We start from the raw sequence: 14,661 nt of genomic DNA, 5'->3' as shown, positions 1-14,661 counted from the left end.
TTGTTTAGATGTACCAAATAAGTTCATAATGTAGGTACCAAATAGAATATTCGTGATAAACTGTCTAATTATTTGATACATTTGGATAATTAAAGATTTCTAATTCGAATGTATTTTTGTAGAAATAATCTTCAAACAAAGGTTAAGATATTGAACAATTCTGATTATAAAATATCTACAACAAAAATACATTATTTGCAAGTTGAAAAAAAAGACAAGTATTATTCTTTTAATATTGTGTACATCGTTTGACCGGACTTTCCCTCCTCCTAAAGAAAAACGCATTATTTGCAAGTTGAAAAAAAAAAGACAAGTATTATTCTTTTAATATTGTGTACGTCGTTTGACCAGATTTTCCCTCCTTCTAACAACTCTTGTTCTTTTTGGTACTAGTTTAACTCATTTCCTCTACATCTTCCTCGTTTTATAAATAAGTATATTTTATATACCTAATAGATAGACCTTTATTAAAGGCAGACCCCTAATGCAAAGGAATCTCCATTAAAAAAAAAAATGAGGATTAGGTGTATGGCTCACTCAACATAGAACTTCAATGATCCGAACCGTTTATTTTGTAAGTCTCGATTTATAGATATTCTTTGCAAAAATTCAATTCAATCGAAAATCATTTGCCTATTTAATTATCAAGACAAAATTTCATTGTTTCTTATATAACAAAGTATTCATTAATTCTTTTGATCTCAATTAGATGTCCTAAATATTTTTGATTCGGCTAATATTTTGTAAGGATGATCTATGAGATGCAACTTGAAAAATAGACGATTTAGATCGTTAAAGTGCGATATGGTGTGGACCCCATAACTAATTCCTATTTTTATATAAATATAAAGATCCCTACCCTTAAGGGCTTCCTTATTAAAGGTACCCTTAGCCGGATATTATTCGCTTCTTATTTTTCAAGCAAAATTATATATTGTATATTTGAAACATTAAATAATGGAACTTAGTCAAATTATTTATGTGCTTGAAAATTCTAACATAAGTAGCTTCTAATTTCAACTGTTAAATGCATGGTTGATCTGCCTTTTTTTATTCTTGTTTTGTAGTTTTTATTTCCGGCTATCTTAGTTAGGATCGATTTAATTAGTTACTGTTTGGGTTAATTGCATAAACATCTTTAAGTTTTACAGTGTTTTTACAAAACTCCTTGAGGTTGGCGTCGGTTGACTCCTTATTATAGGAGGATTTGACACCTTGTAATCAGGATAGGGGTTATTAGTTTTATTCTTTCCTTGTATCATATATTTACGAAGCATTCCAAAACCCTAAATTAGCACATACGAACCAAGGTTGTTCCTGGGAATGAGTTGGGGAAAGGGTAGATAGTGATTGTCTGTGGGTCCGCAGTGAAAAAACTAAGGGAAGTTAGATGTTTGGATTCAAGGGAGGAGAAGATGGAGGAGGAGAAGATGTGAGATTCTGTCAAAAAAATTAGTTTGTTTTAATGTTTTATTAATTTCTAATTTGATTTCTTTTTCTTTTTATTTATAAAGGTTTTTTATTTTCATTTTGTTTGTAAGTAATTATAAGGGTAGATTTGTCCTACTAAGATGATTTTTTGACCAAAAGAGATTATGTGAAACTAAATTAAAACTTAAGGGAGTATTAGTGTAGTATTTCAAACATAAGAAAGTTTTATGAAAACACAATAAATCTGCGGAGTGTTACTCTAATTAACCTACTGAAAACACCTATACGTGCATGCATGTTTTTTTTTTTTTTTATTTATTTTTTGTCATTATTTAAGCGTGGGGGTGGGGGAATCGAACTTGGGTGAGGTGGGACTTTCTTTGGCTCTAGTGCCACTGCAACTAGGCCCCCATCCTCGTGCATGCATGCATTAGTGTGCAAGCTTAATTTTTATCAAAATTTCTAACGAACAAAAGAAATGCAAAAAATGCAATATTAGGATAATCGACCATATGAAAAAATGCGATATGGTCAGTGGCTTATTGCGAAAAGAAATGGTACAAATTAATATTAAATTTTAATCCAAGACGGCAAGACCAGTTCAATTAAGTTGTAATTACAACCTAGTCTTTAGCTGCTTCTAAAATGATCCAAGTCTTTACCTGCTTCTAAAAATTAATCCAAGCCTTTACGTGCTTCAATTATCTACAGGGAAAATCCAAGACCAGTTCATCATCAGTCTCTCTTGCTAATCTATAAATAGACAAGTATCCCCATACATAATTTTCATCCTTCTCAAAGCAACTGATCATCTAGTTAAGTACAAGTTCCAAGTCCTTGCTAATCTATACGATAATCCCCTATAGACTATACATAGCTAGCGATGAAAGGAGTTAATTTCCCTGTAATTGCTGTTGCCCTTTTAGTATTAGCATTCGCCACCCTCCTTGCCTCCGCCTCTGATCCCAGTCCTCTTCAGGACTTTTGCGTAGCAATTAATAACACTGATTCTGTTGGTACGTATAATTTTATATTTCAATTATGTAAATACAATTCATTAATTAAGATTGTTCTTCTGTTCTATAAATTAATTATATGTTATTTTGTGTCAAGTAAAATTTCATTCAGTAAATAAAGAGAGTACGTAGGTAATAGCTAGAAGCCTAACCATATGATTTTGCATGGCTGATGGTTCATCATCCATGCATGTCCAACACGAACGTACATAAAAAGATTAATTAATTTGTTTGTGTGTTCCATTGCGAGCAGTGTTCGTGAACGGGAAGTTCTGCAAGAACCCAAAACTTGCATCAGCAAACGATTTCTTCTCTGACAAGCTCCGGTACCCCGGAAACACATCGAATCCGGTCGGTTCAATTGTCACGGCGGCAAACGTGGATGATATACCCGGACTCAACACTCTCGGCATATCCTTTGCTCGCGTAGACTTTGCACCAAATGGCCTCAACCCTCCTCACACTCACCCTCGAGCCACGGAGATCCTCATAGTCTTGGAAGGTTCACTCTACGTCGGATTTGTCACATCCAATGGCGACGGCAATCGGCTGTTCACTAAAGTGTTGTACAAGGGAGATGTGTTTGTATTCCCAATCGGTCTCATTCACTTCCAACTTAATGTCGGAAAAACCAACGCTTTGGCCATCGCCGGTCTCAGCAGCCAGAACCCAGGAGTGATCACCATTGCGAACGCAGTCTTCGGATCCAACCCTCCCATCAACCCTGATGTTTTGGCCAAGGCATTCCAGGTGGACGATAATGTGGTTGATTATCTTCAGAAACAGTTTTGGTACAATAACAGTTAATCAAAACGACTCACAAATTATGTGAAATCTAATATTAAATAAATAAGAAGATCATGGTTTGATTTGCTTATGTAATGATGTACCAATCTTCCTATACAGCAGTCTCCTTCCGACTCCGAGGGATGTTTTGAGCATAATTTTAATACAACAGTGATGTGTGTTATTTATCCCTAAATCTCTTACTTGGAAGGTTTTTTTTTCGTGGGTCGAGCTCTCACTTGCAGTTTGAACAATCGAAAAATGAACAAAAATAAATATAATATATCATTCGATTCAACAAAATTATCATAACCACCTTCGATAAGAGCAAAAGGGCAACAAAAGAACGAACCTCACCTTATTGCCAGAACACCGTATCAACCAAAAGAGAAGGAAAAAAAGGGTTCCAGCAGCCTATCCGAGCCGAACCCGACCAACAAGAGTAGGAGCCACAAGTCTTATCGAAAACTAAATCAGTAGATCTGCTCGGCCTAGAAAATGTATGCTTTGTCAAACCACATCTGCTATTCTGCTCTTCCTACCAACCACCAAATACAAAAGAGATTTTAAACTTATTGTAACACCGATATCATGATAAAATCATTCCACACCCCAAAATGATCTGCTCGACTCGTCCAAAACAACAAACAATCTGCTTCTCCAATCCACTTCAAGCACGCAAATGTGTTCCTCCAAACCACCTCGCCTCAAAATTGATCAGGGCACCTAAATTTCTCTTTGGGTCAGCATACTACGAATACCCACCACCACCACCACCTTATTAGTATGTCGTCTGAGACATTCATTTGGGTCTGATCAGAAAATACAAAAAGAAGGACGACGAAGCATGCAGCAATAAATTGTAGCAAGAACTTTCTTAGTGTTCACTTGTGATTTACTTGGACTTACATGATAAATCTCATCTGCATTGGACACTTATTGGGGCCTATACCCGCTTAGATTTGGGCCAAACTTACGTCCAGCTACATTTTCTGCTACTCCGCTCATTTCATAAAGTATTCTACCACGTTTAACGACAACCATATTTGTTGCCCAATTAATGAAACATAAGTAACTCTAACTACAAGAATACTACAAGGGAAATTCTCCTTTACACATTGTTTTTCACGAGTAAGCAGTTCAGTTTTAACCAAATGAGCTTTGCTTTTGTAATGCATTTGCACCATTGCGTGGATTTGAATCCTGTCAGCTCCATAATATTATCTAATCTAACAAATATATCGGTTGACAAAAACACAAAAAAATAAAAATAGATAAAAAATAAATAAATAAAACTTTCTTTCTACGGTGCAAGTGGAAATTTGACAAGATCAAAATTTGCGGAATGTTTATATATAATTGTGTATTGTCAACGAGAGTTCCCTTCCGTTGTCAACATGAATATTAATTAGTGTGTTTGAGAAAACCAATTCCACTGTCCGTAGAGAGAGGATTACGTTGGAATGCTTCAATTGGCTTAGCTACTGATACCTATTTTGATACTTGCATTCCTATTTGGAGGAATGAACTCATTCTTTTACTTGCAAATAATGTATCATCGTCGTAAAAAGTTTGTAGCTGAAACCGTCTAATATCTTAATCTTTACTTGAAGATTACTATACAAAAAATCATTCATATTCCAAAATCATTTAGTTGTCTTGATGTACCAAATAAGTTCATAGTGTAGGCACTAATTAGCAGCATATTCGTAATATTAAATCGTCCAACTATTTGATATATTAGGACAACTAAACAATTCGAATTCGAATGTAACAATTTGAATTCGAATGTTTTTTTTGTAAAGATGATCTTCAAATGAAGATTAAGATATTGGACAGCTCTGATTATGAAATTTCTACAACGAAGATACATTATTTGCAAGTTGGAAAAAATGCAAATAAGAAAAGTAAGAAAAAGGACATTCTTTCTCTGTCTAAAAGCCCAAATCGACAGCCTCATCTCCAGCTTCAAGTTTCAGCCGCTGCCACTTGCTCTTGCTTGGGGTAGGCGACAGCCCGCTACTCCTTCCCTCTTTTGCCTTTTCCATCTTCTTCCTCCTCTCTTACTTCCTATGCCTCATCCCCCTCCCCCTTTTTCCTCTCCCCTTCTCAGGCTCTTTTTGTTTATTCCTGATTCTCCCTGAGTTTATCACAATTTTCCTAAGTCGAGTCTTAACTATCCCCTGAGTTTGTATCAAATATGGGCTTCATGCCCCTTATTTGGCGTCTTTTACCTACTTTTATTGCTTTTTGTCTTTTAATTTTCCTCCCTCCCTCCTCCTTAGCTGTGATACTCCATCCCCATTCCACCAGGCACTCGGATAGACGGGCTCTGATCAGAATTGGATGCCAAATCTACTACCTTCCCTCAATTCCCCTCGCCCAATCGGCATCCTAGGCATGTTGGATCTCTATCGAGGCCATGTATTGGGTATTTTACATATTCCTTAGACTCACTCTCTACCACATGATACTTTGTTTGTATATATTTGCAGAGCACAATTTTTTCCTTTTTGATCTTTGCGATTTCTAAGGAAGAAGTTGGGAGACTTCTATTGGACACCCAGGGTCAAAAATGCCATTTCACTGTATAAAACACACAAAAACCTAAATTTACAGAGCAACTCGTGGGCTAAAAAGGCATAACACTGGCAAAGGAACAGTGTTTTAGGCTTTTTTTCTCTTGTAGTATATATATAATTTCTGGCTCTCGAGATCGATTTAATTAGTTACTGAAAACACCGATACATGCATGCATGTTTTAGTGTAACAAATTTAATTTTCATCAAAATTTCTAACGAACAAAAGAAATGCAATACAAATTTTCAATTTTAAATAATATTTAAATTACACTAAGAGGATAGAGAGTTCAAACTAAGTGTAACGCAGATTTTATTATTACGATAATGGATCACCTGCAAAAATGTGGTACATATGATCAGTGGTTTATTACGAAAGGAATTGGTACAAATTAATATTAAATTTAATCCAAGACCAATTCAATAAGGAGTAACTACAACCAAGTCGGTAGCTGCTTCTAAAAGTATCCAAGTCTTTACCTGCTTCTAAAAATTAATCCAAGTCTTTACCTGCTTCGATTACCCACAGGGAAAATCCAAGACCAGTTCATCATCAGTCTCTCTTGCTAATCTATAAATACAGAAGTGTCCCCATGCATAATTTTCATCCATCTCGAAGCAACTCATCATCAGATCATCTAGTTAAATACAAGTTCCACGTCCTTGTTGCTAATCCCCTATACACTATAGCTAGCGATGAAAGGAGTTCATTTCCCTGTAACTGCTGCTGCCCTGTCAGTATTAGCATTCGCCACCCTCCTTGCCTCTGCCTCTGATCCCGATCCTCTTCAGGACTTTTGCGTAGCAATTAATAACACCGATTCTGCTGGTACGTATACTTATATGTTTAATTATGTAAAAACAATATCCTTAATTAAGATTCCATTCAGTACAGAGAGTACGTAGGAAATAGCAAGGCCTAAACCCTAACTATATGATTTTGCTTGGTTGATGGCTCATCATCCATGCATGTACAACACCTACGTACATAAAAAAGATTTAATTTGCTTGTGTGTATCATTGCGAGCAGTGTTTGTGAACGGGAAGTTCTGCAAGGACCCAAAACTTGCATCAGCAAACGATTTCTTCTCTGACAAGCTTCGGTACACCGGAAACACATTGAATCCGGTCGGTTCAATTGTTACGGCGGCGAACGTGGATAATATACCCGGACTCAACACTCTCGGCATATCCTTTGCTCGCGTAGACTTTGCACCAAATGGCCTCAATCCTCCTCACACTCACCCTCGTGCCACGGAGATCCTCATAGTCGTGGAAGGCTCACTCTACGTCGGATTTGTCACATCCAATGGCGACGGCAATCGGCTGTTCACCAAAGTGTTGTACAAGGGAGATGTGTTTGTATTCCCAATCGGTCTCATTCACTTCCAACTCAATGTCGGAAAAACCAATGCTTTGGCCATAGCCGGTCTCAGCAGCCAGAACCCAGGAGTGATCACCATTGCGAATGCAGTCTTCGGATCCAACCCTCCCATCAACCCTGATGTTTTGGCCAAGGCATTCCAGGTGGACGATAATGTGGTTGATTATCTTCAGAAACAGTTTTGGTACAATAACAGTTAATCAAAACGACACACAAATTATATAAATCTAATATTAAATAAAGGGTTCTTTAGATATAAGTCTATGCAACACTTATTTCCTTGACCAAAACCCATCTCATTTTAAACATTCAAATAAAACCCAAATTTGAAATAAACTTCCATGTAAACAAATAAATACCTATTATTTTCAAAATATTTACAATTGTGCCACAACACCCTAATTATGTTGATGAATTTAATTATTCACCTTAATTATAGCAAATAAGTGCTTTATTATTACAAAAGTATCTACTTTTTACTTGTCTTATCATCATCTGCTCCATTTCTTATATTTGTTTGACAATCATTGTAGGTAAATTATTTTGCATGTATACATTAGGCACATTTTGTTATTATTATATCTGTGTGAAATAAATTACCTATATTTTAAAGTAGAATATAGGTAATAAATTAACTTTGAATCAATTGGCTAAAAACATCCTTTTATTTTGTGGGTAAATTATTTTGCAGGTATTATTACATATACTAGGCACATTTGTTATTATTATGTGTTGCTTGCAATCAATCAACATTCATTTATTCTATAGGTAAATATATATATATATATATATATATATATATATATATGTGTGTGTGTGTGTGTGTGTGTGTGTGTGTGTGTGTATGCAAATAACTTAATTAACTTTTGAATCAAACAATATTTATTTATTTATTTTGTAGGTAAATTATTTTGCATGTATTATTTTACCTGGAACTTATATTGTTATTTTACTTGGAACTTATATTGTTATTTTATATATGTAAAATATTGGTAATTTTGAATAAAATAACATTTGTACATTTGTGAAAAATACCAATTTACCTGTTACAATTATTTGAAAAGGAAAAATAATGCTCATTTTTACATAAATGTGAAAACAACTATATAAGGAATCAAAACTCTAATATCATATAATTTTTGTTATTAATATGCATTGAAATCATGACACTAAAATTTTTCTTTTCCAAATCTGCATAAACATTTCAAAATGTTTAATTGAATGAAATAATATAAAATAAATGTAGATAAGAAGTAATAGACCCAAAGTCAATGATATTAGGGGTAATTTAGACATCCAAAAATAACAATTTTGCCAAGTTATACTTAATTATGGATATTGCTTAGTTGGAGCCTAGTCATTGGGTTTTTATTAGAAAATTTTACAATTATGGGTTTTAGTTAAAGAAAATTGAATTCCAAGGGGTATACGCATATTTTCAGTTAAATAAATAAGAAGATCATGGTTGATTTGCTTATGTAATGATTGTAGGAACTGAACTAGGTCACTAAGAGTTTTGAGAATGCAAAGTATGAAAGCACTGGTATACTCGGGAGAATTCTTATTAGCTTGAAACAAACAACTTCGACTATTAAATAGCCTTACATCAAACAGGAAATCAAATAACAACCCACGATTATACAAGACCTAAAATCGTGGTGAGTGACTAGGTTAAACAGAAAACAACTTGTCCCTCAAGTATAGGAGGGTTATTAGCACGTCCAGGAATAAAGCCTAGAATAAAGGAACCCTAACAACTAGACTTTTGACTATTTCAACATCCTCCCTTAAACTGAATACCATTGATATTCAGTTTATTCCAGGGTATTCACGAACACCCATTAACTCTCGCATCTTCAAAAACATTTCAAGCTTTAACGGCTTTGTCATGATGTCTGCAATCTGTTCTTGAGTAGAACACTGTAACAGCTCCACAACTCCATCTTTGACAAGATCTCGAAGGAAATGAAACCGAACATCTATGTGTTTACTGCGACCATGCATTACCGGATTCTTTGAAAGTTTAATGGTTGAGACATTATCACAATAAACTACTGTTGGACCACTTTGCCTCAAACTTAAACTCCCCAGAATTCTTCTTAACCACACCACTTGACATGCACTTGAAGCTGCAGCTATAAACTCTGCTTCAGTAGTAGAGAGAGTAACCATTGGTTGTTTCTTCGAAGACCATGAAACTGCACTTAAATTCATCATAAAAACATAACCTGAAGTGTTTTTTCTGTCATCTTGATCACCGGCATAGTCACTGTCCGTGTAGCCAATAAGCTCTTCATCTCCTCCTTTCTAGTAAAACACCCCAAAACCAGTGGTGCCTTTCACGTACCTTAAAATCCTTTTAGCTTCCATTAGATGAGTCTCAGTAGGATGCTTCATATACCTACTAATCAAACTTACAGTGAACATAAGATCAGGACGTGTAGCTGTTAAGTACATGAGACTTCCTACCATCTGTTTATAAAGTGTGCTATGAACCTTCACCCCCTCTTCATCACGAGTTATTTTAAAGCCAGGAACAATAGGGTTGTGCGCTGAGTTGCATTGATCCATATTAAACCTTTCCAACACTTCCTATGCATACTTTCGTTGACTGATGAATATTCCATCCGTTGTCTGCACCACTTCTATGCCAAGAAAATACCTCATTTGTCCGAGATCAGTCATGTCAAACTCATCCATCATGGACCTTTTAAATTGCTCAAACAATGACTCATCATTTCCAGTGAATATAAGATCATCAACATAGAGGCATACAATTAAAGTTTTACCTTCATTTGCTGCCTTAATGAATAGTGTATGCTCGTAGGGACATTTATTGAAACCTTCCTTGATGAAGTACGACTCTATTCGATTGTACCATGCCCGTGGAGCCTGCTTGAGTCTATAGAGTGCCTTTTTGAGACGATATACCTTGGACTCACTCCCCTTATGTTCATAACAAGGTGGTTGTTCAACAAACACTTCCTCATCAATTGCACCGTGCAAAAAAGCTGATTTGATGTCGAGTTGATAAATCTTCCAACTCTTTTGTGCAGTAAGAGAAATGACCATTCGTATTGTATCCAGTCGAGCCACTGGTGCAAACACCTCAGAGAAATCAACTCCATATTGTTGACTATATCCCTTTGCAACAAGCCGAGCCTTGTACTTGTCCACCTCCCCATTTTCATTCAGTTTTGTCTTAAAAACCCACTTCACTCTAATAGTTTTTCCCCCCGATGGCAGATCAGTCAACTCCCACGTATCATTCTTCTCTATAGCTTTTATTTCTCGATCCATTGCTTGTCTCCACTTCTCACTCTTCACTGCATCGTAATAAGTTGTTGGATCACCATTAGTAAACAAGGCTAGGTGAGCCAAGTTTACTCTTTCTTCATCAGAGAGACCCTCGTCAGTTTCATAATCTCTCATCCAGATTGGTGGTCTTCGAGTTCATCCTTCTTGAGATGCACTGCCTTCAGCCGTGACTTCTCTTACTTCAAATGAATCATTACCATGAGACTCATTGGTTCCCATATCTTCAATAGCTCCAGATCATTCTTCATCTTCTATGATTGTTTCTTCATCAGTTTCCCATTTAAGATCAGTTAAGATAGCCTACTCATGAATGTCATCCCAATTCCATTGTTTATCTTCCTCAAAAACCACATCTCGACTTACAATAATTTTTTGTGAGATGGGATCAAACAGTCTATAAGCTTTGGATTCCTCACTTACCCCCAACAGTATGCATTTGAGGCTTTTGTCATCAAGTTTCACTCTTTTGCAATCAGGTGTATGCACGTGAGATACACATCCAAAGACTCTAAAGTGATCCACCGATGGTTTGTGCCCACTTCAAGCTTCTTCAGGTGTCTTGCTTTTTACGGTGAGAGTTGGACTTCGATTCAATACATGCACTGCCCAGTTCACTGCTTCGGGCCAGAAAGTTTTTGGAATTTGCTTCTCTGATAGCATGCATCGAACTATATTCATGATAGTTCGATTCTTCCTTTTAACTACGCCGTTTTGTTGAGGTGTGTAGGCAGCCGTCAACTGTCTGTGAATGCCATTCTCACTGCAGAAACTTGTGAATTCATGTGACGTGAACTCACCTTCTCGATCTGTCCTTAAGCCTCTTATGAACGCTCCTGTTTCCTTCTCCACTCTAGCTTTATAAGTTTTGAACGTAGCAAAGGCTTCTGATTTCTCCACCAGAAAATAAACCCACGTTCTTCTACTAAAATCATCAATAAAAGTGATGAGATACCTCTTCTTGCTATTTGAGACTGGACTTATCAGGCCACATATGTCAGCATGTATCAATTGTAATATCTTGGAGGCTCTCCATATACTTTCTCGTGGAAAAGAGTCACGGCGCTGTTTTCCCACAAGACAATCTTCACACACTTTCTGAGACGCTTTGAACTTTGGTAACCCTTCAACCATATTCTTTTGTTGCAGCACCTTCAGTCCATTCCAGCTCAAATGCCCATACCGACAGTGCCAAAGAGTTGCTTGATCAGTGGTTGTCATGGTGAGACTTTTTTGTTCCTTCAGTGAGTAACAAACAACCAAGGCAAACATCCTATTCATGTCATCTCAGTCTCAAGAATTAGACCTTTCTCAGGATGAAAGATCTTGCACTTTCCATGTTGCATGAGCACAACAAGTCCCCTTTCTTGCAGTTAACCAATGCTCAACATATTATTCTTTAACTCAGGTACAAAGAAGACTCCTGTAACAACATGCACGATCCCATACACCTCTATTCGCACCTTGCCCTTGCCTTTCACACTGAGATTGGAGTCATTTCCTAGCTTTACTGATTCTCTGAAACTTTCATCCATCTTGATAAATACTTCCTCGCTGCCACTCATATGATTACTACATCTAGAATCCAAGAACCAAGTGTACTCATTCTCAGTTCCCTTAACATCCACTTGCGCCATCAGCAACATTTCTTCCTTTGTTTCTGCAAAATTCGCCTGTGAACCCCTAGCTTTCTTTGGACATTCCCACTGAAAATGCCCTAGCTCATGACAGTTGTAGCATTCAATGATAGATTTGTCGAACCCAAATCTACCTCTTCCTCTTCCATTGTATAAGCCACGACCACCGCCTTTTCCTCCTTGTTGAATTCAATAAGTGACTTGAAGAGCTTGTTCATCCACAACTTGCCGACTGACTCTTTGTTCATGCACAAGAAGACTGCTCTGGAGTTCATCAATGGATAAAGCATCTAAGTCATTCGACTCTTCAATCGAGCAAACAACATAATCATATTTTGAAGTCATAGACCTCAAAATTTTTTCAATGATTACCATATCCTCCATTCTTTCTCCATGAAGCCTCATCTTATTGGCTATAACAAGCGTTCTTCCAAAATAGTCATTCACAATTTCTCCAGCCTTCATATGCAGTACTTCAAACTCCTTTCGAAGTGCCTGCAGTTGAGCACGTTTCACACGTGCTGTTCCCTGATACTTCTGCTTCAAGGAATCCCATATATCTTTCGCAGTTTCCTTTTTCAAGATCGTTTCTAAAATCGCACAATCAATGGCCTGGAACAAATAGTTCTTGGCCTTCAAGTCTTTCAATTTCTGCTCCTCCAGCGCCTTCTTCTGCAAGTCACTAGATTCTGCCCCTCCTGATCCTGCAGTGATTCCTGTCTCCACCAAGTTCCAATATTCTTTGGAACGCAGAAAGTTCTCCATTAGCATACTCCAGTGATCATAGTGCCCATTGAACCTTGGGATGGCAGGTTGTACAAAGCTACTCTCAGACGTCATGTTTTTGTTCTCTCACATTGACACCAGGTTTGGTCAGGCCTCGTGATAGGGCTCTGATACCAGATGTTGGAACTGAACTAGGTCACTAAGAGTTTTGAGAATGCAAAGTATGAAAGCACTGGTATACTCGGGAGAATTCTTATTAGCTTGAAACAAACAACTTCGGCTATTAAATAGCCTTACATCAAACAAGAAATCAAATAACAACCCATGATTATACAAGACCTAAAATCGTGGTGAGTGACTAGGTTAAACAGAAAACAACTTGTCCCTCAAGTATAGGAGGGTTATTAGCATGTCCAGGAATAAAGCCTAGAATAAAGGAACCCTAACAACTAGACTTTTGACTATTTCAACAATGATGTGCCAATCTTCCTATACATCCAGCCTCCTTCCGACTCTGAGGGATGTTTTGAGCATAATTTTAATACAACAGTGATATGTGTTATTTATCCCTAAATCTCTTACTTGGAAGGCTTTTTTTTTTTTTTTTGTGGGTCGAGCTCTCACTTGCAGTTTGAACAATCGAAAAATGAACATATATAAATATAATATATCATTCGATTCAACAAAATTATCATGACCACCTTCGATAAGAGCAAAAAGGCAACAAAAGAACGAACCTAACCTTATTGCCATAAGAACACCGTATCAACCAAAAGAGAAGAAAAAATTGGTTCCAGCAGCATATCGGAGCCGAACCCGACCACCAAAAGTTGCAGCCACAAGTCTTATCGAAAACTAAATCTGCTGGGCCTAGAAAATCTATGCTCTGTCAAGCCACATCTGCTCTTCCTACCAACCATCAAATACAAAAGAGAGTTTAAACTTATTGTAACACAGAGATCATGATAAAATCATTCGACACCTCAAACAAAATGATCTGCTCGATTCGTCTAAAACAACAAACAATCTGCTTCTCCAATCCACTTCAAACAAGCAAATGCCTTCCTCCAAACCACCTTGCTCCAAAATTGATCAGGGCACCTAAATTTCTCTTTGGGTCAGCATTTATACTACCAATTCCCACCACCACCACCACCTTATTAGTATGCCGTCTGATCCACTCATTTGGGTCTGATCAGAAAATACAAAAAGGAGGACGACGAAGCATGCAGCACTATTAATGTGGCCGGTTACTAACCATCTCAGCTCAGACCAGAGACACCACCATTGAGACTTGGGGCTCTTATTCTCCAATTTTCCCTTAAAATAATGGACCGGGTCACGCCACTACTCTCCTTGTTCATGCATAGAAGAAGTTTCTCCTAGCTAAGAACAAGTTTTTTCTCGTTAGGTTCAAGTAGAATAGCAGAATAAGTCAAATGTGCCTCCTAGCTAATAACAAAGTCTATTAACCAATTACATGAAATTGAAGCGGACCAAGTCATTTACAAATACACTTAAACTTGGATCTTCATACTACCATGTCAACCAAAACGAGGCCATCCATGATGAGGTCGACCTTGATCATTTTTCGAGCTCAAGCTAGGCGAACATTTTAGGTGGTTCGGTTGTAACACATGATGGGATATTTAGGTACCTGCGCAAAGAGGTTAAAATCACACAAAATACTTGCAAGAGAACAAGGTAGTTGTAGTATAAACGGCTCAAGCAAGGTCGTTTTCTGCGGGGATTATTTAAAACAATTAATGAAAAACCCTAATCCTAGT

General features: G+C 37.0%; 3 protein-coding genes across 3 annotated transcripts; 2 read left to right on the top strand and 1 right to left on the bottom strand.

Annotated features, from left to right (window-relative positions):
* Window positions 1-2,250: 2,250 nt before the first annotated feature.
* LOC137713842 (germin-like protein subfamily 1 member 13) lies at window positions 2,251-3,254 on the top strand. Its single transcript, XM_068453197.1, has 2 exons — window positions 2,251-2,447; window positions 2,701-3,254. Exons 1-2 carry the CDS (start codon window positions 2,315-2,317, stop codon window positions 3,252-3,254), a joined length of 687 nt encoding a protein of 228 aa, XP_068309298.1. The 5' UTR covers window positions 2,251-2,314.
* Window positions 3,255-6,487: 3,233 nt separating this feature from the next.
* Window positions 6,488-7,396, top strand: LOC137713833 (germin-like protein subfamily 1 member 13). The gene is made up of 2 exons (XM_068453189.1): window positions 6,488-6,641; window positions 6,843-7,396. The coding sequence occupies exons 1-2, from the start codon at window positions 6,509-6,511 to the stop codon at window positions 7,394-7,396; spliced, it is 687 nt and encodes a 228-aa protein (XP_068309290.1). The 5' UTR covers window positions 6,488-6,508.
* A 4,941-nt stretch (window positions 7,397-12,337) lies between these two features.
* Window positions 12,338-12,988, bottom strand: LOC137712443 (uncharacterized). The gene has a single exon (XM_068451516.1). It carries the CDS (start codon window positions 12,986-12,988, stop codon window positions 12,338-12,340), a length of 651 nt encoding a protein of 216 aa, XP_068307617.1.
* Between the last annotated feature and the right edge of the window lie 1,673 nt (window positions 12,989-14,661).

This window comes from Pyrus communis, chromosome 13 (assembly GCF_963583255.1).
Source record: "Pyrus communis chromosome 13, drPyrComm1.1, whole genome shotgun sequence".
In the NCBI taxonomy this organism is placed as follows: domain Eukaryota; kingdom Viridiplantae; phylum Streptophyta; class Magnoliopsida; order Rosales; family Rosaceae; genus Pyrus; species Pyrus communis.
Note: the sequence above shows the minus strand (reverse complement) of the source record. Positions and strands in the feature narration are given on the sequence as shown.